Below are 22,382 nucleotides of genomic sequence, written 5' to 3'. Positions count from 1 at the left end.
TCCTGTACGTTTCGCTTGTAGCTTTTTATTTATTAGCAGAGCGACAAAAGCTGTTGGCCTGAAGAATAGAAACTCGTGTGACTGAGTCCATAAAAGCATGATTAAATTATACCCAAAATGGCATTTGAATAGCGCTCGTGACATGGACATAAGCCGCGCGCTAAATGAATTGAAATTCACTTGCGGATTTATTTTTAGAAATTCGCGAAAAACAAAACATTATAGCGCGCCCGTCCCAGATATTCGACCGAAGTGGAAAACTCGAGCTTTGACGAAACATTTCTCTTGATCTCACAAATTGAGTGTAAAATAATTGACGAGATCTATTTGATAGAATGTTAAAACAATGTAAAACAAACACGAGTTCACATAATCAGTTGGTTGTACTCACCGTACATTTGTTGGGCTTTTCTCCGGAGTGAACGCGCATATGTATTACTAATTTGTACCGGGCATTGAAACAGCGCCTCTGCCTGCTACAATCCTTCCAGTAACAAATATAAAGATCGTCTGCCTTTCTCTGGTCGATGTGAACTTTCTCAATATGCCGTACTAAGTCCTCTTGCTCAGAATAAACTCCTTCACATCCTAGCCATAGGCAGGGAAACACAGTGTTCTCCTCACTGGGAACCGAGTCTTTTATACTGTTCGAAGAGATCGTAGCAGGCTTCTTTTCTTTAATAGATTCTTCTCCGCTGTTCCAGCTTTTCTCGTTCTCGGCCTGGGAAGGTTTCTCATCCTCTTTGTCTCTACTTGGCGGTGACAAAAACTTTCCAAACGTTTGCAAATGTTCCTTAAGAATTTGCTCGGATTTCGTCGTCGTTCGGCCTCCAGACTTGAACAGTTGCGACAGCTTACTTCTCGGGTCGGGAACGACTGTCACGTTGGGTGTAATGGAGCCAGCCTGGTTACTCCAATCCCGATAAGTGGCGAACGATCTAGGATTGTAGTTCTGGTATGCTCTTGATCTATCAAACGCATACCCGGGACTTGATTCCGTTGGAGAAAGATCCGAATCGGACTCGCTGTAGGGAAAAAATTGACGCGCTCGTGTCGACGGGCATGGACTACCAAGATCAGAGTCTGATGGCGCGGAGCTCCCTGTCGAGAAAGACGGCGAGAAGTTATCAGCTTGAAATGACTGTTGTCGTCCATTGAAGAAGCTAGCAGCGCCATCAGAAACCGAACTAGACCAGCTTCGGCGGCGCGGTGCTTCTGGGAAGCTATAGTGGCGTGCCAGGCCATTTATTTGGCCGCGAGTTCCTTGAGAGCTAAAACGAGACTGCGAGACGCCATTCCGGGCGAGTTCAGACGCGAAGTTTGCCTTCTCGGCCAGCTCTGATAAGCCAGCTAGCGGGTTAATGTTCACCGACTGCGGACAATTTGTAAGGCAGCCGTTTCCAACACCTTGGGAATACGGCGCGACAGCATTTTCAGCCGCAAATCCATTTTGCGTGTTGTGCGCGGCGCTAGGCAAGTTAACACCGCTTGATGTGGACATTCCACCATGTGTATTGTGATCTGTGTAATGATAATCAAACATCGCTGTACTTCTCTCCGACGTAATCAGTTTTGCACCCCCAAATCCGGCACTTCTTTCTGCTTGATTAAAAGATTCGTAATTTCCACGGTAGTTTCTCATTCTTGATGCCAAGGGTACTTCGTGCGCTTCACTCGGAAATTTCGGCCCTGGCGTATGAGCCGCGTAAAACCCACTTCCATACATTATGCCGTTGAAAGGCGCAGGGGACCTCAATGCCCTGTTAGCCGTCTGCTCAGAAATTTCACCTTCGCTTCTATCAAGTTCCTCAGTAAAGGTTTTAAGGCTGATTTCTTGCAGTTGTTCAAGGTATTTGACGGTATCTGAATAATCTTTCAAGTTAAGATCGGTATTCTCTCCTCTCATCACATTCCCCTATAACATTCAAATAACAAAGTAAACAAGATTAAACAACTGCTGAAATGAGCAAAGAAAAAAATGCGCTATACTCTGCAAGCTGGTCTCGCGCGCTTTGTAAATAGAAAATAAATTCTCGGCTGAGCGATCTTGGTCATTAGAGTTACCTTGGCTTCAAATGATTTTGCCGAGAAGCCCGCGCTACGCTCCGTTCAAACGCGCCGAGATGATAATACGCTGTAAAAGCATGTAAATTACTTAAGGGAAAGCTGTCTTTCTCTTATCTTTACACACGAATGGATAAAACAATAGAAATGCTAAACTGGAACACTAAATCTGCCACCTGACTTGAATGATCAGACCGCTTTTCTGCAGGAAACCTAACTTGATTGACACCTATTCATATCGGTAACCATGGAGACTAATTAAGACTTATTAAATTTCACCGCCTCACCAATCAGTTTTCGGCGCGCGGCCTAAGAGGCGGAGAAGGGTTTTTTTCGCAGTCTTTTAACTCCATTGGGTTTGCCTTTGAATGATCGTCATAGTTCCTCCCCAAGGCAAAACGACTTTCCCTCAAGTCAAAATGCCCCGAGGTGCTCGATAACAATCATTCTATTGGCTCATTCAGTCGCATTCATTTAAGGTGTGCATTTGAAGGGTTTCATTAAACATGACATGCACTTGACAGATTCTCACAAAAGCTGAGTTACGTATCATTTCCGGTATTTGTTTGCCATAAACGCGCAATTTTCGCACCAAATTGAGGTTTATTAGTTTAATATTTTACCCATCTCCACGTCACAAGCCGCTTGGCTTCAAGAAACCTCTTGAACACGTTCTACGCCAGACTAAACAAACCACCTTTCGTTTTGTCGACAGTTTATCGCAGAGAATTTCTTTAACCCGTGATAACCTCTCTTCACTTTTTATATCCAAACGCCTTTCCCTCATTTTCTGGGTCTCTCATACACCATATCAAAATATATCAGACTGACCGGTTGATAAGTTTATTATTCAATATCCCCGTGGCTATTCTGAAATGACCACTCCTCTGCTTTTGGCAAAGTCAGATAGCGAGCCATTAAAGTAAACCGCCTCATACAAGATCCGCTTCGTTAATGGCCGCTTTATTTCCAATGAAACTTCTGCATCCGCCGGGCGGATCATTAAAAACGCGCACTAGGAAAACATGGATTTCTGCTCGCGCCGAACGCAAATAAACATATTTGCTTCGCCACTAAAACTTCTCTTCTTTAACAAACAGATGGAAACAGATGGGTGCCATGATAAGCCTATCGAAAATCGAGCTTTGTTTCGCGTATTTAAAGTTCCGGGCTTGCTTTTCGCTTCGAATTAACTAGACATGGCACTGATATGGCTTTACGATTGCCGAAGGATGTAAAATTAGGTTTTGTTATTGGCCCGACCTCGTGAATATCAAAAGGAACTTAAGGCGAATGGAATCAAAATAGAAGCAAAGTACCTTTCAGACGTCCTTGAAAAATGTTAAAATGCCGTGTTTGCTTTCATTCGTTGCTGTACAATTGCTTTACGGGTCTTTACTACTCTGCTTCGTGACACAATTACACTTTACGTACATGCTAAATTACATAGAATGAGAAGAATAAACTCTGGGCACTTCGGTCATGACAGGAAGCCGAAAATATTTCAAGCATCTGTGAGCCGGGTTGATGCCTTTTAAAAAAACGCGTTGAACTCGTTGTATTTGCAAAGTGTGCTGTACTGTACAGCCATCGAGGTCGATATGTAACTGCTATGATAAAAGCCGTGTAACAGCTTACACTGTCCCCGGTTGATAACATCACTTATAAACCTTGTGAACTAATTGACTTAGCACTTTATAAAATCAGCCTAATTTGAAAGAAGTCTTACCTAAAGTATTAAAAAATTCCCTCTTGCTTTTTCGCCATGTCGCGACGATTTTTAAGTCCTACGAAACATGCAGTGTTATAGTACTCCGATGCTTATTTTCCCTGCCAGACGATACGAGGTCGAATTTGACCGGCATATGGTTTATATCTCATGCCAACGACGGAAACCTTGAACTAACAAGAAGTATCATTTCGCCAAAAAACGTTTCCGGCGCATGCGGTAAGGTTCGGATATGTGTGACTAGATTCGCTTAAAAAAAGATAAAAGCATTGGCTAGCCGCACATTACGGCCTTAATAATCTCTCTTTTGATAATTTTTCGTATGTCAATAGTCCTTGATATTTGCTGTTCAAGCCTACAAAAACTCCGTTAGTTTGGGAAATACGCAAATTTATTTAGACTGCTTACGTTCGTCGCGCCTTTTGGATATTTTTTTCACGCGCTTGCCTCGAGAGGAGCAAAACAAAAATCTGTTTTTCCTCTACAGTGAAAAAACTTTGCACAATGCGCCTAGCCCTGAAGCTCATCCAACTGAAAACACATTAAGTAAAGTAATACAATGCACATACCCTGGTTCGGTCAAGTGCTGAGTTCGGTTTGCCTCAGACATAAAATTCCCATTAGAATCCAGTCGTTCTAATTTCAGTTGTTTTGTGTTTTTGAGTTAAAATTCATGCTATTTTCGGTGGTGTTTTTCAAAACACCGTCTTCTTGAATAATAAACACTGAAGTGGCTTCTATGTTTTCGGCGTTCGTGATTGGCTGGTTTCTGAAAACCCACTCAAAAGAAAAAGTGGGTCAAATCATGGCGCAATGCTTCGACAAGATGAAATTGAAACAAGCAGAGCTTTGCGTTTTACTCCGGATTCTTTTAATAATCCGCCGGAACTTGCTCTGAGCATGAATATGCCTGCAACCATTTTTCCCGTTCAATTTCTCTCATGGAAAAAAAAATGTAAGTGACACCATTCTGTATGCAGCTACGAACAAAAAAGTCTTTTCGTCAAAAAAAAAAATTAACATGTCTCGGTGCTGCTTCTACAGTTAAAGCGTGAAATTAAGGCTCGCCGTGAGCATAAAAGCTTGCCTAAAGAGTGAATACTCATTTATTTTTTCCAATAGTATTGAGAGTACTTAGGGAATGAATTCGCTGCGAGAGTTCCGATCGAATCTAGCCGGCTTCTTAAAAGCTTCCGCTCTTTGAATATTCTTGATAAGCGTAGTTTTCCGCGATCGACCTTTTTGGCATTCGCTTTGCTGAACATGACTTTGCTTAGCAGACAAATTTGTTTTATTTATTGAAATGGACTTTGAATAATCAAAACCATCGAAACCATGACTTAGCACATGGCTTGCGTTTTGTGTTATTGGCTCATCGCTTTCCGCTTTAGTGAATGTCTCAGTGTCAAGTCTACCAAGCGAAAAATTTGCCTTTAAACAAAGCGACTTTAAATCTAAAATAGCCGAGTCACGGTCGGTTCGTGTAACCGTATCTTGACCGCGCGTTTTCCGTACCTTCAGCTATCTTATCTGTACGATCTATCTTATCATGTTTGTTCTCCCGATTTTACACAACGTGGGGGATTTGATTAACCAATTGAAACTCAGCGCCATTTCACTGTTGCATTGCAGTACGCTGCACTTTGCTGCATTTTCGTGAGGTGCTGTCTCAGACCGTCATTTACTCCCGGATGTGACTCAAGTGCGTAATGACGTCATAGCTGGAACGGATAATCATTCGCGCAAATTTGCATAGTTGTGCACGGTTAGACAAACTTGGTGAATTCACAGGGGAGGGCACGGTTTTTTGGCAGTTGCATTTGAAAAGGTTTTTTCAACACTTTTAGACGAATTAATGTGGAACAGAACCGCGTGCATGTTTTGGTAGACTTTATATCGTCCGTGATTGAGTGCGATGCTCTCTAAAAACTCGATGCGTGAAGTTGAACTTTTAGCTCAACCCTTAAAATTGCTATATTGGTCACCTTGTTAAAAGTCAGGCAAGCCTCTTTAGCCCTTAGTCATTCGTGACTAAAATTAACTTGTGTGTTCTTGAAAGTCTATCGTATCATCTATTAGTAAATCAAAGTGACTTGATACATCTTTTTATTATTTTAACACATTTCACTAGACTCGCAATATTTATCGAAAAATCAAAGTTTTCCATTGCATGACCCCACTTGATTCAGTTTCCTTTACGTACTTTGCGCAAGAAAACTTTCCCGAGGGAACAATTATTTTAGGCATCAGTAGAACGAACTCAGATTTTATATTTTCACTTATCAAGTTAAGCGAGCTGATATTTTGTTGCGAGGACAGGCAAGTATCGACTTCTCAGTAGAAATTTAAAGTTCCCTGGTCTAATTAGCGAGTAACCCAGATATTGGTGCTTCAAGGAATTAATCCTATTGAAACTCCCGCTGCAAAGCGGTTTATCTGAAGATTCTACAATTTGAGCTTTCCTTTTTGTGTTAATAAATCTTCTAGCAAAAACTGACACGAACTACTAGCGTGTTCAACTTGGGCGCTCTCTAATTCCATGCACACTTGTATTATTGTGACTCTATAAATCCACTGCAAACAAGTGTCTTGAAGGTCCTATAAACTTAACTTAACTTTGCCAACTCTGTTAAAAGATTTAGAACCAAAATTAACATAGGTAGTATACACTCGTTTGAACTTAAAACTATAAAATCAAGTCTCGCGATCGATTCTCTCTTACAATTATTGGCATTACGCTTAAATTACTCGCAAATGTAACAAAACTAGCTTTGTTCGGTTTTATCTACAAAATGCCAGATATAAAATGCAGCGAAATAGGTTTGTTAAAATCAGAGGCTTGCCTTAATGTACAGAAATTGTTCGAGGTTTAGTGTCGGTTTTGTACTACTGTTATGGAATGAAGTGTTCAAAACAGTTCTTTCCCTACCTTATCGGACGACTCAACACTGGCAAGGAGCTGCATGTTACTAGACTAGGTCGCTCTCTACACTAAGTGCTAGTCGCAACTGTCACTCATTTATGTAGTAATTAAAAAAGCCGGTTACATTTGCATTTGAATCATTCGCTCGCGTGCCCCAATCTCTCTCGTGTAATGGTTACAGCCCTATATTCCTTTTTATCCACAGTAATTAAATATCTAAAAATATTACTAATTACTGAGAGTGCGATCGATAGAGCGTATAACTACATAAGTCTCTAGTTTATTGGTTAATTCTAGTGCTGTTAAATTGTTAAATTGTTCGGTCGTTTTGCGTCATTTTTTCCTTGTTCTCAAGCTGACCGCGTGCACCTGAGGCAAGAATCGCGTGCAGACGCTTTCGAGGGCGTTCGTGTAATTACTTTTCATGCACGAAAGGCAATTTCACCTTTTGCATAGTCACTGATCAAAGATTCCATAGACAAAAAAAGCCATTTCAAAGAAATCGCGATCAATTGCAGGAAAACCCTTCAAAAACAACACAAGAAGTTGCAAGTAAAGTGCCTTTTGTTGGGTTCTTACCGTTTGGAGAATAGATTCCAATACAGCATCCATTTCAGTTTTTTCAACTTTCATGGCTTTCTCTTCTTTTTGTTACTCCAGCGATGTGTCGGCGGCGTTCTTTGAATTAACAGTTAAGCGAGTTTTTTTTTTCTTCTACCAAGCAGCGAAGGCACTTGAACGATGTTTTTTCTCAGGAACTGCGTTCTGTAGAAACTTGCTCGATATCTGCAAGATATTAGCACATGCAATGTACTTGATGAGCATTTTAGACATTTTTTGGGTTAAGTTTTTTGAGGTAATTATATTTCGCTACTGGGGAAAATCTTGTAAGGTTTAACAAACAAGTTTATTAACTGTTCAATATCCAAGCGCGCTATGCGGTAGTTCTTAAAAAAGAAGTTTCATTTTCCTTACACTGAGTGTTAACTGAGTACCAACAAATTTCTTAATAAACTTAGGTGTACCACTCTATTGTGTCACTGGTTTTTTCCTTTATTTCTTAATTCTCGTATAACAACAATACAATCTTGACGGCTAATTCCTGTTTCATGTTCAAAAATAGTCCTCCACTTGAATTGCCTGTATATCCACTCTGTACTTAAAAATAAAGCCTTCTCACGACAAACTACAGTTGGCAAACTGTTGGTGAGAATAGAGAGACAAGTTCTATTTTGTCGCCAACAGTTGGCCACTTGTTTGCCGTTGTTGCGTCGTCACACACACCAACTTGAGTTTGCCAATAGTTTAACGTGTGAAGGCCGCTTTACACTTCTAAATTTCTTAAGCTCTCCAATAATAGGCATGGTATTTCCATTTCGCGTCGATTCTTGACGATTAAGGCATCTTGAAACCCTTCAAGTCCGAGTGACGGATAAATACTTAATTATAGCTCATTAATACCTCATTACGGTGCATGACACGTGATTTCCCCGTGCCCTGAGGCATGGCCGCCTTTTGCAAACGTACTTTGGCATGACTCAGCTAGAAACGACTAAAACGTGTTCCTTAGTTTTTAACGATTTCCTCGGTTGTCATTGGCCTTAGGCACGACTGAATGACTGGCCAATTAGTTGAGTAATATACAAATTAACTAACAGACGTCCAACAAGTTGCGCAACTGTGCAAGACTGTAGTGTGTAAAAACGTCAAAAAAAATTAGCTTTTTGGGCTGTGTTGCAGTTCTGGCAAGGTCTCGCACGAATGACTCGCTACCCTTCGAGAGAACAGCCATAGAACAAACAACAGGAAAAATGCCCCTAGCCCACAAAAACAATAGCAAGTACTACACTAGAGGACCAGTTGAATTACAAGCTTACAAGAGCTGCTACACTACCTTCTGATTTTGTTTTTTTATTTTACGATCGGTACTATTGCGATTTTCCACATGAATTCTAACTCAAGGTTTTTTTAAAATACGTGGGAGAATGTATCTTCGAAGTTCCACCTTGTTCCACCTTTAGTAAGCGTTTCCTGCTCTTAGGATTGTGGTTAGGGATTGGAACTCAGCGATCAATGCTCCATTGTCACTAGAGTGCATGCGCATTTGAGTCTGCCTTGGCCTTAGACGTGACTGTTGTGTGGGAATTAACGAATATAACCTCATCTTGTGGTTATAGCCACTGTGTGAATTTCTCCGTTTGTCACGTCGTGTAACATGGCATTTTCTATGTCACGTGACTCCAAGCAGCGCCCGTTGTTGAACTGAAATCTTTGTGTGCAGTGGAACCTCCCTTATGCGACCACCCAGATAGTCAGACAGTTTGTTTATAAGAGGTTTTACTTATATAAGTACAGTTACTTGACTGTGGGAGGCAAACTTGGTCTTGTTCAGGCTCGGCCAGTATAACGGTATACAGGGGGATTTTAAACTTGGTATACCGTATATTTACACTGAATTATCGGTGTTTTAGTAAACGATGCTTTTCTATTTTTTTTTTAATTTTTGTGGAGAATTTTTTGAGACATATTGGGTGGTGTATTATGGGCACACTGGTAAACAACTACCTTCCCTTCCTCCCCCCCCCCCCCCCCCCTCCCCCCGGCTGACACTGCAGAAGTGGTACCGTAAGGTTCAGAGGAGCTGCGAGCGTTTATAGTTAACTTTCTTAAACTTGTTTTGTACTCCTTAAGTGTTTTTTTTTTTAAGAAATAAAGAAAGCTTTTTTCGATTACGAGCAACTAAACTATCTGAGAAAATGATCACCAATTCTCTGTTCTCTGTTTTTGCTTTTAAGTTGTCGGAGGGAAACACTCCATACAGTGCCTTTACCACTGGGTATGTCATACAAAAGTGTTTATTTTTTCTTATACATGTAGATGAGAAATTTTCAGCACCATAGTTTGCCTTGTCTGCATGTGTTGGACCACTCTCGAATATAAAAAGCAGATTCAATCACTCTTCGGCGGTCTGATTTGTCAAAGACCCTTCTAAAAATTCATCTCATCTCGAGGGTGGTCCAAGTTTTTGCGTCTGGTGTTCTTAAGCAGGCACTGTTTTTACTCTTTTCAGTAGTACCTTTCTGTATATTCAGCAATAAAATGAGTACTGGCAAATTGTTGGGCCAATGACTGACAAAATGCTTTAGGTAAACTGTGATGGACTAGCATCCGATCCAGAGGAGGGGGGTGAATAGGAAAAAGAATCGACGGATTTTGACTCTATTTTGGCCCAGATTTCGGATTCAGAGCATATTACAGATTCGGATCCTCAATCGAATTTGGTCATAAATACAACGGATCGACGGATCGGTCATTAAATTGTGACTTATCGGCGGAGCTCCCATTCACCCCCTCCCAGAGAGAGTATACACAGCAATACTCGAAGTCGCTTTATGCTACAGAAAGTGAAGTTACTTTAAGTGTTGGCTGTACGAACCACTATATACGCTTTTAGTCTTTTTTATGCTCAATTATTAATATTGGAAAGTCAAAACGCTCTGATATCATCTAAAGAATACTGAACCATAAGACATCCTATATTAAACTCTTAACACGTTAAATTTTCACGTTTCATCTTGAGATGACGATTTGTTAGATAAATTTTGTTTAGGTATGATCAAAACTGATTAAGTTTTTATGGGTCCGTTATAATTTAGCCCGTTTAGGTGCATTACCGGTCTAAAATAGTTTCATTTTCTCACCTTCCAAAAGCTTCTAATTCCCAGTTGTTCAGTGCAGTTTGTCAAACTGTTGCTGTTCACTCTTTTCTCAGTTGTCTTTCGTCGTCTCCTGTTGTAGAAACAAATGAATATTTACTAAACAACGTTAAATACACTTCCAAGTATTTCCTGTGAGCTGAAGGACTCGACTTAGTACGTTAGTTTTACGTATCAAATGTCCGGCTTGTGCAAAAAAGCTCTTTGTACGAAAGTCAATAAGGTTGCAGCTTAGAAATTTTCCAAGTGGATAAGCCCCAAAAAAAACTGCGATTATATTTGCTTTGAAAACACTATTGCCAAAACTTGAATGACAGCAAGGACATATTTTGATGATATTTCTTTTGTCTTTTCCGGTCTACGTACCTGGAAAAATTGTAAAATCGACTCCGGCTTTGGAGCAAGAAACGGGGAGTGGGAAAATCTAGACGAACGACTCATAGAACTTTAACCCGCAATATCCAGTAAACTTTGACTCGTAGGGCCTTGCAACAAAAGGTGTAACTGCTATTGTTTGTGGTTTTCAATTGATGGTTATTAAATTGATTTCGGGCAGATATTTTTTTCTTTATATTCCTTTCTCTCCCATTGTTAATAACAACGGGCAAATATCAGGCCATATCGCACGCAAAGAGAGCTGCACACTTTTACAAGCGCAAATACCAGTTCTAAAGACGTTTAGCTATACAACTGTTGTACAAAATCTTCGTGTGGAGTCAAGGCGAAAAATTGTAAACGTTTTACATGAAGGAACGTGTAAAATGCCTCGGAACTCCGCCCAGTTAATGACGAATAATTGTAAGCTCATTCTTAAGCACTTGAGTGGTTGCCTCCCATTTCCGTTTTCGCTCGAAATTTTGTTTCGTTTTATCAACTGGGAAGTTTTCAAGACCTTGGTATTTGGATGTTTGATGTTGTTGGTAGTTTGTTGGAGCATACAGGTCAAAGCACAAAACTTCCTGTGAGGTGATTTTTCTCGATCTTTAACTGTTTTCCGTGATATTCCACACGGAATAAGCACGCAAGTGTAATGAAAGGATTATCGCAACAATTAAAAATCAATCTTCTTTCAAACTCAACATCCAAGTACGTGGATTGCTAAAACCCGACGCAAACTGAAGGATTAGAAACTAATGGCGTTTAAACTTGTTCAGTTCTCACGAAAATGGTTAAAAATCTGCTCTAAAGCAATATCTTTGTAAACAATGGTTTCAGAGATTCGACCTGAGTGTCACGTACTTCTCAGAGGAACGTGACTTAAACTTAAGTGGACGGCAGAGATCTTATCAAAAGTTCAACGCTATTACCTAAATATTATATATAAATAGACCCGAGGCTTTTAAAACACTTATTCAGTTTGGTTAGCTCCCTTTCCGGTGTATTTTTTGATTAAGAGGTTGACATCGCCTAATTCATGACACTTTCAGACATGTAACCGCAAAAATTATTTTAAAATACTCTTCGAGTGAAGGACCAAGTGCAATATGCTCTATAAATCTGCTCAAGTATTCTTCACACCTTATGACATTTCTCATTTTATCGTGCGTTTTCTAGTCGAAATTTACTTAAGGATTGAGTCCGTAATCCTTTATTATACGATTCGTTTAGTTCTTTTTGACTTTCTGGGCAGCAAATACTTCGGAATGTTTTCTCATTGGCTTGCGTGAGAAACTCAACTATTAAAGAGCATCAACCCGGTAAAAAATTCACAGATGTAGTCGCCGAATTTCAATGTGATGCCGTTGTGTATCTCAGTTTTGGTATCAATTTTCCTGTTTTAAACAAAGTAGTGTGAATGATACACCAAGGAAGTGAACGAAAAACCCAAAACTTTTTAATTCCGTTGTTTTCTGTAATTCCTTTATATTGCTTTGTTTTAATCAATTTTGTCAGCGATCTAAACTGTGAACAACACAACGCGGTCCAGTATGGAAACCCATTGAAGTTTTCCTTACCCCACTCACTGGTCAATCAAACCCTACCGAAATAAACATTCTAGAACCTTCCAGCGTTCGACATCGAGTAAGCATCTTATCGGTACTCAGACAAAGTTTGTTCCGATACCTCTAAACTAGATATTAACGTTTATATGGGCTTTAATTTGTAAATAGTTTCTGGAAAGCTCGTAAGCTGCTCTTGAGTTCGAGTTCCGTTTACTAAGAACTACTTTGTATTAACGCGACTTCCTTGAAAAAATGCCTTTCTTTGTAGCGGACCTTGTGGTTTGGGCTTAGTTTGTGTATGTTTCTAGAAAGATCCCCTGAATGGCCTTGTATTAGCCTGTCTCTAGTGACAGTCAAGCAAAAGCCCATGGCCAGCGCATTTTTTGACCTTGGACAGTTTCACGCTATAGATCTATGGATGTTTTGGGGAGAAACTACCGTCCCCTTCCCCCCCCCCTCCCCTTTCTCTTTCTCTATCTCTCTTGCACAACTTCCAGCAAAAAAGCACAGCTCATCTAATACCTCTTGTTCAACTTCATTCCTAATATAGGATCCAAAATCCTAATGGGGTCGGAAGCGAAGCCAGATGGCCCAAAAGCCTTTCTGTGGTACGAAACGACTAGGAGTTTTGCTACTCCCCCTGGATGGGATGCTGGTCCAACACAGGTTACTCCGGCCCCAGCATTCTGTCAGGTTGCCCCCAACAATTCGCCAGTACCTATATATGCTCCCGGGTGGAGAGAGGCACTGTGAGAGTAACCGTCTTACCCAAGAACACAACTCAAAGACCCTGGCCAGACTTCGAATCCGGACCTGTCGATCCGTATTCCAATGCACTAACTAGTACTTTGCGGTCAGGCCAACGCCTAATGGCCTCTAAATTAGAACTTTTTTTTACCTGTGAGGGAGCTCAATTCACTCGTGTTTGCGGCTCGAATGACCTCTTGTAAAGCGAGAACGTCTGCAGCCTATACCGAACGCGTTAGTGGCAAGCTTGATACTAATTCAAGTCCTTGTTGTAACTGGCTTTTTGCCCAGTAGTCCGTTATTATATGCATACCAATGCAGTGGACTCCAGTAGCTCTTATTTTTCTTGTATATTACGTTTGTGAGGGTCTTTTATATTATACTAATATTAACAAAAGTTTGTCCCTTTTCGAGCAAAGACTGAAATATTTTGTTTTTACAATTGACCTTAGTCCACGGTTACTGGAGCACTTTGTAAAGGGCTCAGTTAGACCTAAAAGGCTCTGGTTAAAGGAAGGCCCAAGTGTTAAGTTGAACTTGCGTACACACTTTGGTTGGGTGGGCAAACGGACTCGCGAGTTTACTCGCAAGTGCACGGAAGTTACAAAAAAAACTATTTGAAGTATACGGGCTTAGTCCCGCGCGGTCAAAATGTAGCGATTGATCCGTTGGGTGGCCAAACGGATGGAAAACTTGCCTCGACTTTTGCAAATTTGACCCGAAAGTTTTCACCGAGGTTGGGTCTGCTTGCGAATCCGTTCAGCTAGGCCTTAAAAGTAGCCGAGATAAGAAAATGTCTTAATCCTTCTCTTCTTGCTTAGGGAGTGATCAATAGCTACACTTGACAATAATAAAGATTGATGTGTAACCAAATTGTTAGAAATAATATTAACATAGCGTTTAGCCAGGCATTAAAAATAACCGAGATGAGAAAAAATGTTCTAATCCTTCTCAGCTAGCTTAGAGAGTGGTCAAAAGCAGCACTTTACAAGAAAGATTGTTGTGCAACCAAATTGTTAGAAATAATATTAACATAGCGTTTGGCCAGGCTTTTTAAAAAACCGAGATGAGAAAAAATGTCTTAATCCTTCTCAGCTAGCTAAGATAGTGGTTAATAACAGTACTTAAAAAGAATAAAGATTGTTGTGTAACCAAATTCTTAGACACAACATTAAGCATTTGGATGTTTTAGGTATAAATCAAAGTTTATAGGCAAGTATTTCAGAAAACCTCGTCAGTTATAAGATTTTGATAAACTGGTTAAATTTCAAAAAGGCAACGTGCAAACAACTTCTCGCATTCATACACTTCCTACTTATGTACTATACATTTTTTCAGAGGCTTTGTTTGCATGATTTAACGCAAAAAAAGGTACAGTTTTGCAGTATAAGAGTTAGACTGAAGTTGAACTTTGCCCGTGATGCTTCTCTGATTCGTTAAAACTGTTTTGTTATTTAAATTAAGCCGAGAGCACAGCATCTTCACTTTTGAAGAAAATGACTTGGCTGTCACTTGACCTGACTATTGAATTTATAGTCCATTATGACGGTGCATAAACCGGCAATGTCGATGAGGTTTCGTCAAACAAGTTCTATATCACTCAAGTGTTGCATAAGTGAGCAGCGATGCATCATAACCTTATTTGGTCCTTATTGAGCTGCTTGTGAGCTTGTTTTCACTAGATTTTACAAAGTTATCGTCTATAAAGCACTTGCGGTTTCGCAGGGTCATTATCTACGCCTGTATAGAGCCTTGATCGCGTACAAGCTAATATGCGTGTGTACATCAACAGTAAAGTTCGATTCACGTACTGATAAGCGGCAATTGCACTACTAAAAACCTTTTTTTCTGGTGTAAATTAACGAGTAACTTATCGATTCCGATGCACGCCCAGATTTCTTTTTCAAAAAATCTCTAATACTGATCGTTTGACATGAATCACTCGTAAGCACTCGTGAGTGTGCTAATGAGCTATAGCTTTCTCTGTAATTAAAATTTTACACTTGACGATTTTAAAGAGGCCCTTAACAACTTTAAAACACCGTCAATATTAATCTCAACTCAATAATTTCTTTCAAATTATATTGGTCGTTTTCAATTCAAGTCTCGCTCCTGAATCTAAAATTAGCTTTAGCTATCAAAAGCCAAGTGTTCCACAAGTGACTCAGTATTATGTCCGTTGTCATAGAAACTAATGATTGGCAGTTAATGTGTCTCATTAATTTCTACCCTTTTCTTTTTGGATGATATTGCAACTTCTATTTTGGAAACGAAGCGATCACATTGACACGAAATGTGTTCTGCAGACATAACTGCAAAAACAGGGCTAAAAGTCGTCTGGAAAATTCCAAAAAGTCTCGCATGAGGCTATCCAAGAGAAGCTGTTAATTCTAAAAGTCTGCTCAAATCTCTCGTGCAGCTTAGGAGGACAGTTTACAAGCTAATGGAGCAGATAAAATGCTTAAGTGAGCTTGGCAAGAGCTTTGCGCGTCTTGCCTTTTGCTACAATATTATCACGTGGATCAGTCTGAACTTTGAAACTGGGTCCTCTAAAGTATCGGAAACCATGAAAATAAAATGCTACAACTTAATTAAGGGAATATTGGGCCTGCTTTTCAATAACTCGACGGCCAAACATCGACTGTCCGTGTGTATTTTTTCATATTGCCACTGTGAATATTTACTGATAAGATAGTTTTTGTCAGTTATCAGTAAGATTGTGGGCTCTTTACTTTAATTATTTTTAATGTTTGTTGGTTTGGAATACAGGAAGGAGGCAGATATGCAAAAAAACACATTAAACATGCAAAAATTTTTTCTTGAATTTAAGGAATAATAACATTACAAGTAAAAACAGCAACATTCCTCGTTATAACAAAATATGTTGCAAAGTGATAGCCTCGGGCTGGAGTTTTCAAGTTTGTTCAAATTGAAATATACTGCCTATTGTCTTCGTTAGTCATCCTCGCTTGGACAAGTTACCTGACAAAAATGAAACTAATTTGGCTAGATTTCCTATGATCTCAAACTTTTTTTCAAATTCAATTCTTCAAACTTGTGTTTAAAGATTATTAAATTTCGTACTTTGGTACACCAAACATTTGTGTCTAAGACAGCATTTTTTTACTGCATGCGGCCTGAGATCGATCACGATTGTTTGAAGTCTGCAAACAGGTTATTAAGACCGGTTTGCTTGTAATCATGACTACACCAAAACTACAATAGGTCAGTTCGCGGAAAATTTCATGATTTAAAATAATACAAACGTGGCTTGAAACAAAGCCAGTCAATTATTTTTTTTTTTAATTATTTGATTAATGATTTCGCCGCCTTTTATTGTAATAAATTACTCATCACTTTTGAGAGGTGTGGCTTAACTTTGTACTGGAAAACGTTCTTGGAATCACGTTTTAATTTTTTCGTATGTTTATTGGTAAATCGATTTCTTTTCATTCTTTAAAGGGGTAGTACAGTGGAACCCCGATATCGATGCCAAGGAAGCAGTATCGAATCGGCGACGCGACGAGCGGGATCGACGGCGGGTCCGTACTGCTGCAGGAGAGGAAGAGAAAGACACAATACTCAGAGTCTGAGTCGTGGGCGAATCGATCGGGAGGACGTCCGGTCCGCAACTTCGTATCGGGAACGGTCGATCGGGGTCCGTCCCATACAATCTGCAACTTGCCGGGATATAGAAATTCATCGTTATTCGGGAATATCGTTATCGAGGATCGAAATCGGGGCTCCACTGTATCACCAACCATAAGGGCAACCTGAAAATCCAATGAAGGTGTTGGTATAAATTGGAAATCCACTAAAAGTGGCCTAGCCTTGCTAAAATAAACTTTACTATTTATTAAAATTGTCAAATAGTGTTGTGGTCACGGACTGATAGGAAACGTAGTGGCCTAAAACTTGAAAACGTCGCGCCGTCGACGTTTTCAAGTTTGAATTGTTAATCGAACAAAATCACATAAAAAAACCATTGATTGCGGCTCATTTACATCTTGGAAAATAAATTTATGTCTTTCTTTTGTTGTTTAAATGCTATTCTGGAAAATGGCAAGTGCATCTTATAATTCTAGCACAGTTCACACAAAAACTTAGAAGATTTCTCGCGATACTGTCCCTTTAAACTCATTGCCAAATGATTTTCATGAGCAAATTTGCAAAAAGGAGACTTAACTGAGGAGTGTGCATGCACTCACGTTTATTCTTTTCCATAAATATGCCTGTAAATCATATTATCGGACTTTGACTCTTCTAATAAGTCCACAGACATGCAAATTAATGTCATTTCTTACTTTTTTGTTACTTTTAGTTTGTTGCGCAACTACAGATACATTGAAAAATGGCAAAAACGTCATCATAGGTCAGGGGTCAGAATGCATTAAAAGGGGCGCCCAGATTTTAATGACTGGCCCCCTTGAAGCCTTTTCTTTATTTTGCATTAATACTACAATTCATTCAAACATTTTTTTTTATTAATCGTGCAAATAATCACGCGCCGAGATTGCAAGGCAGCTTTACCCACAAATAGCAAAGAGTAATCGAGGGTAGAGATAAGATATTGAGACAAGCCTATCAGTTAAAAGGATCCTTGAACAATAATCATACAACATAGAATTGTTTAGCTTAAATAAAATACTGGAAAACGCATAAAATAATAAAAACAGCTTTAACCTCTCGTTCTTGTATGTGTGCCTTTTTCTACTGGACCTAATTTTGTCAAAACTAGCCGCCTGGCCTTAAATCCCTGTGTTATTGATAAACTTATTGATTATTCTTGGTCATATGTTGATCAACTTTTCTTTTATTAATTTACTTTTTTCACTTTCACTATTTTTTAATTTAATATAAGAGCCTATTTTTACAAGAACATCAAGGCTGAATAAAGGCCAAAAGCTTAGAACATCCTAAGAACGTGCCCACGGGCTGAAATTTGGTTAAGAACGAATTTTATTTTTCCTATTTGTTGTAAGTGACGAAATGAATACATCTTTATTCAAATCCTGACCTGCATGAAACCAACATTGTCATCACTCATTGTTGACGTGAACATGTACATTTCAGGCTAGGAATGAATTAACTGCAATACCACTTTGTTTTTAAAGTTGAAAATCTAAGAGCATTTTAAGAACATTTTGGGCTCGAATCTTAAAAAAAGTAAGAACAGTCAGCCTCGGCCAAAAATAAGACGTTCTTATTTAAAAAAGAGTGTAATTTGCTTTTCTCAAATTTACCATACCAAATTTTCATTAGAAATCATATACTTTGACTCTATGGAAACATAAAACTATTTCAAGCGTATCCGTTGATGACTCATCTTTCTTTCCTTGTTTCTACTGAGTTATAAAAACACTCGTGGAAGCTTGGCAGAACTCGAAAGAGCTGTGGAAATACTCGCTTATACGGCTCGTTTTTCTACAGATTTTCTCTTCATTCGCACGAATTTTCCCAGATTTTTTAACAGCCAATTTTATATTTGTTTAAAAAAAAAACCTAAAAATAATGGTCCATTTTTATTAAAATATGCTATATTAGAACACTGAAACTGTTGACAAGCGTCTTTGGCTGCGGATGGCTTGGATGGAAACGGATTGCAACTTGAAAAAGTTAGGCTAACGTTTTAAAGTTGTTTCCGCATCAAGAAAAGCGATGTTTGTAGCTGTAAGTTGATTTTTATCCGCAAATTAAGGTTATATCTTCCTTTAGATGCTTTTTATTTTTTTATTTTTTAAATTAAAAAAAAATAAATATAAAATTTTTTTTTAGAAAAGAGTGGGGGATTTTTTAAATAAAAAATTTTTTTTTTTTTTTTAATAACAAGGCCCCCGTTGATAACAATACGCATATACTGAAGGGCTATCCTGGATAAACATTCGATTGTTATTATTATTATTATTATTATTATTATTATTATTATTATTATTATTATTATTATTATTATTATTTCAAAGATAATATCTTTTATGGGTTTAGTTGCCTACCACTAATTTCAGAACAGTTAGACCAACAATCTGCGAAATCCCCATGACATAGCAATGGGACATACAAAAAATGTGTTCTAAGTTGCTAGATAAGCCTGCGTTAAACAAGACTGACCTCTCACCATGTGCTCATATCCATCACTGCGTCGGAGAGGGACGACTGAAATACGAATCGAAGAATTCCATTCTGATGACGTAAGCTATACAGTGCTCTGATTGGTTGTTTCTCCGGTACGCGATGAATTTTTCTTTTTCGAATCTCGGATGTTTCTTTTATAGCTGGACTGAATGAAAATGAAGCAAAACCTCTGCTTTCTTAAAAGTTATTCTTGACTAGAAACTCAATTCTTCAAATTATTTAAAACTTGAGTGCTTTATTGACAATTTTTTTTGTGTAAGTGCGTCACTCGTAAACACTCATGGAAGGTTATTACATATTTAACCCAGAGTGACATCTATATAGTCTTGCAATGTCGTAATGATCACTCAAAGAGCTCTCTAGAGGTACTAAGTATAAAAATAAATCATTTAGTTTTATTTATACCAGTCGCACTAAGTTAAAAAAAAGCGCGTACGTGAAAACATGAGAGTTTGTTTGATTCAGCTGGTAACGGTTTGTTTTTCTAAAAAAAAGAGGCGCCACATAATTTCTTTCTATGTTCTCCCAATTGCAAACATTCAACCTCGCGTGCTCTCGTCAGGCTTAGTGGTGTGTGAAAGAGTAGTAGCCATTTTGTTTTTAGAATGAAGCTATGTTATTTGGCGTGAAGTCATTACTGTGCTGAAAGTCGCAGGTGTCCAATCAGAATGAGCGTTATACAGGTTATATAATCAACATAATATATAAAATGTAACTGTTCTGTAATGGAAATTTAAGCCACCTTAAATGGCTTTCGTGTGAGGTAAGACAATCGTGCAAGATACACTTTGACCCTCATTGACACCCTCAAGACCCACTTTACTCCCTGCTAACAAAGTACGACAGCTCACAAGAGGCTCATTTCTCATTCTAACGAGTTATAAAAATTTAATTTCTGCTTACAGAATCGATACACTGCCAAACAAACTTGTAAGAAGCTCATAATCGAGAGGTTTTCTTGATGTTATCTAAATTCTCTGAACTAACACTAAAATAAATGTTTGAAAATCTGCAAAGAGAATTTAAATTTTCATCATGGGACTGATAAACTTTTGTGTGGCGGGACATCAAAAGGTTACCGGTAAGAGGTCATAACACTACCTCTTATTTTATATTTAGAATCGAAACAAACGCACTTAAAATATTAATAAACTAAAAAACACTGTTTTTAAACCATTTGTAAGTGATTTTCTCGTTGAGAAGTAAAATTAGCTTTATGAGATGCTTTTCAGAAGTAATTTACGTCGGCAAGTGAATATCGTCTTGAGATTTGATAATTTACACAGACTAAACAAGTGTTTTAAGTGGTTTCTTTTGAGACAGTGAGCAATTTTAGAGTTTGCAATTGCTTTTGGTAAGCTACAATAATAAACTACAATATTTAGAGAGGAAGCCACGTCAGCCGTAGCTGGTTTTCATGCGGGTCCTCTATCCTGGTCGAACTGAAATTTAGAAATGTTGGTTTTTCAGGAAGGAGGAAAACCAGATCGAGAGAACCCGGAGAAAAACCCTCGCAGCAAGGCGAGAACCAACAAGCTAATAGCATCAACGGTTTTAGGACACTGCTGAAGCAAACATTAGCTCATTAGTGTAATGGCGACTAATTGAAAAAAATGCAGTTATACAGTGCTTTTCAGTGGTATGCTGTGATATATTTTTTAGTGTATTTCTTAGCCTTTACTAAATAACTTTTGGTAAAGATCAATTCTCACATCATAAAAAGTGGCGTTTTTGACCCCTGTAAATGTTTCGAATGTCAAACTCACGCTAGGCGCCATTTGCGTAATCATTTTATTTTCTGTATTTTTTTGTTTTTTGTTTTTTTCATGCAACACTAGGCTGGTGTTGACACTAGGCTATACCTAATTTATAGCAAACACTACTTAAGTTAAAATTTTACTCTTATCTTAATCACTCTACTCGGGAGCAAGGAAAAAGCGTCATCAATCAGCATTCTAAATATAACCACATTAATTGTCAAGTCAATTCGTTGAATTAAAATTATGTTTGAAAGTTTGTAATGCAAGTTTGCTATGTTTGTAATGCATGCTACCGTAGTTGTCAAGCTCGATATTACGCAAAAACGTAGGGCTGCAACGCGTGCAGACTGTTAGGAAAGTTTCAATACTACATCGGCAATTTGCAAGGACCGTAGATGGAGTGGAAAAAAAAAACACTTCAGTTCTTCCATCATGATACTATATCGTAATGTGTTATATTTTCGATACAGCTCGGTTTAATTGATAAAAATGTGTAGAATTTGAACAATTCTAATCTTGCATTGAAACTGTTTGATATTGAAGGTTTCAGTACGAAAGCAGATAGCAATTATTGTTTGAAACGGGCCAATAAATCTTCCTCGCTTAATATGAAAATCTGTCGTTACACACTTTTTCTAAGTGAGAACGACGTAGTGCACTCTTGCACTCTCTTGAAAACGAGAAAATAATAAAAAAATGCCAAATTTTATTTGTCATATAAATATTGAAAGAAACAGTCGGCTGCACATGAAAGTACTGTACTCACAAACAAGGGTTAAAACCACCTTGTATAGTACTGCCCCTTGTAAATAACTGCTCAAAAAAAGCTTTAGTTTGAATGGATAGAATATAGAGTTTCATCCACACACTTAAAAGTAAGAACCGTCATTTGATTCCAAGATTTTAGATTTAAATTAAATTAGGGAGTGAAAGAGCTAGTAGATAGACATTCATAAAATATTGAAAGAAACAGTCGGCTGCACATGAAGGGTTCCACCTTGTATAGTACTGCCCCTTGTAAATAACTGCTCAAAAAGCTTTAGTTTGAATGGATAGAATATAGAGTTTCTCACACTTAAAAGTAAGAACCGTCATTTGATTCCAAGATTTTAGATTTAAATTAAATTAGGAAGTGAAAGAGCTAGTAGACATTCATTTCAGCCAAATCAAACTTTTCTTTTTTCCCTGAAATTCAACTGCTTATTTAATTTAGAAAACAAATTTTATCCAGTGTTGGGTTAAAGGCATATATAAATCAAATAGTACCATCACTTTTTAAATGTTTTCATCCTTTGAAGAGCATTGCATGTCCTTTGCCTCAACTTAAAATCTTAAAATAGAAGGACGTAATTAGATGAGCCAGTACCGAAA

General features: G+C 38.4%; 2 protein-coding genes across 8 annotated transcripts in view; one reads left to right on the top strand and one right to left on the bottom strand.

Annotated features, from left to right (window-relative positions):
• Positions 1-22,382, top strand: part of LOC144638194 (leucine-rich repeat-containing protein 42-like) — a 53,058-nt gene that overhangs the window by 15,533 nt on the left and 15,143 nt on the right. Inside the window, exons 5-6 of one of the 4 annotated variants that reach the window (XM_078497397.1) lie at positions 9,512-9,552; positions 12,926-14,146. The exons of 1 other annotated variant lie outside the window; for it this stretch is intronic. The gene's annotated coding sequence lies outside the window, so the exon portion shown is untranslated. Of the gene's footprint in view, positions 1-9,511; positions 9,856-12,925; positions 14,147-20,721; positions 21,145-22,382 lie in introns of those variants that run through there. 2 more of the 4 variants (XM_078497396.1, XM_078497395.1) reach the window with 2 other exon arrangements.
• The window catches only part of LOC144638140 (uncharacterized), a 32,543-nt gene that overhangs the window by 7,448 nt on the left and 2,713 nt on the right, over positions 1-22,382 (bottom strand). The window contains exons 2-4 of one of the 4 annotated variants that reach the window (XM_078497330.1): positions 10,418-10,505; positions 7,296-7,502; positions 392-1,915 (exon numbers count right to left, since the gene is read on the bottom strand). In XM_078497330.1, the coding sequence (XP_078353456.1) occupies positions 392-1,915; positions 7,296-7,349 (1,578 nt within the window). In that variant the 5' untranslated portion in view covers positions 7,350-7,502; positions 10,418-10,505. Of the gene's footprint in view, positions 1-391; positions 1,916-2,064; positions 2,272-3,793; positions 4,108-6,722; positions 7,248-7,295; positions 7,503-10,417; positions 10,506-22,382 lie in introns of those variants that run through there. The other 3 variants (XM_078497332.1, XM_078497334.1, XM_078497333.1) reach the window with 3 other exon arrangements.

Source organism: Oculina patagonica, chromosome 14 (assembly GCF_052425735.1).
Source record: "Oculina patagonica isolate OP01 chromosome 14, crgOcupat, whole genome shotgun sequence".
Lineage (NCBI taxonomy): Eukaryota > Metazoa > Cnidaria > Anthozoa > Scleractinia > Oculinidae > Oculina > Oculina patagonica.
This window is presented reverse-complemented; position numbering and strand designations above follow the sequence as displayed.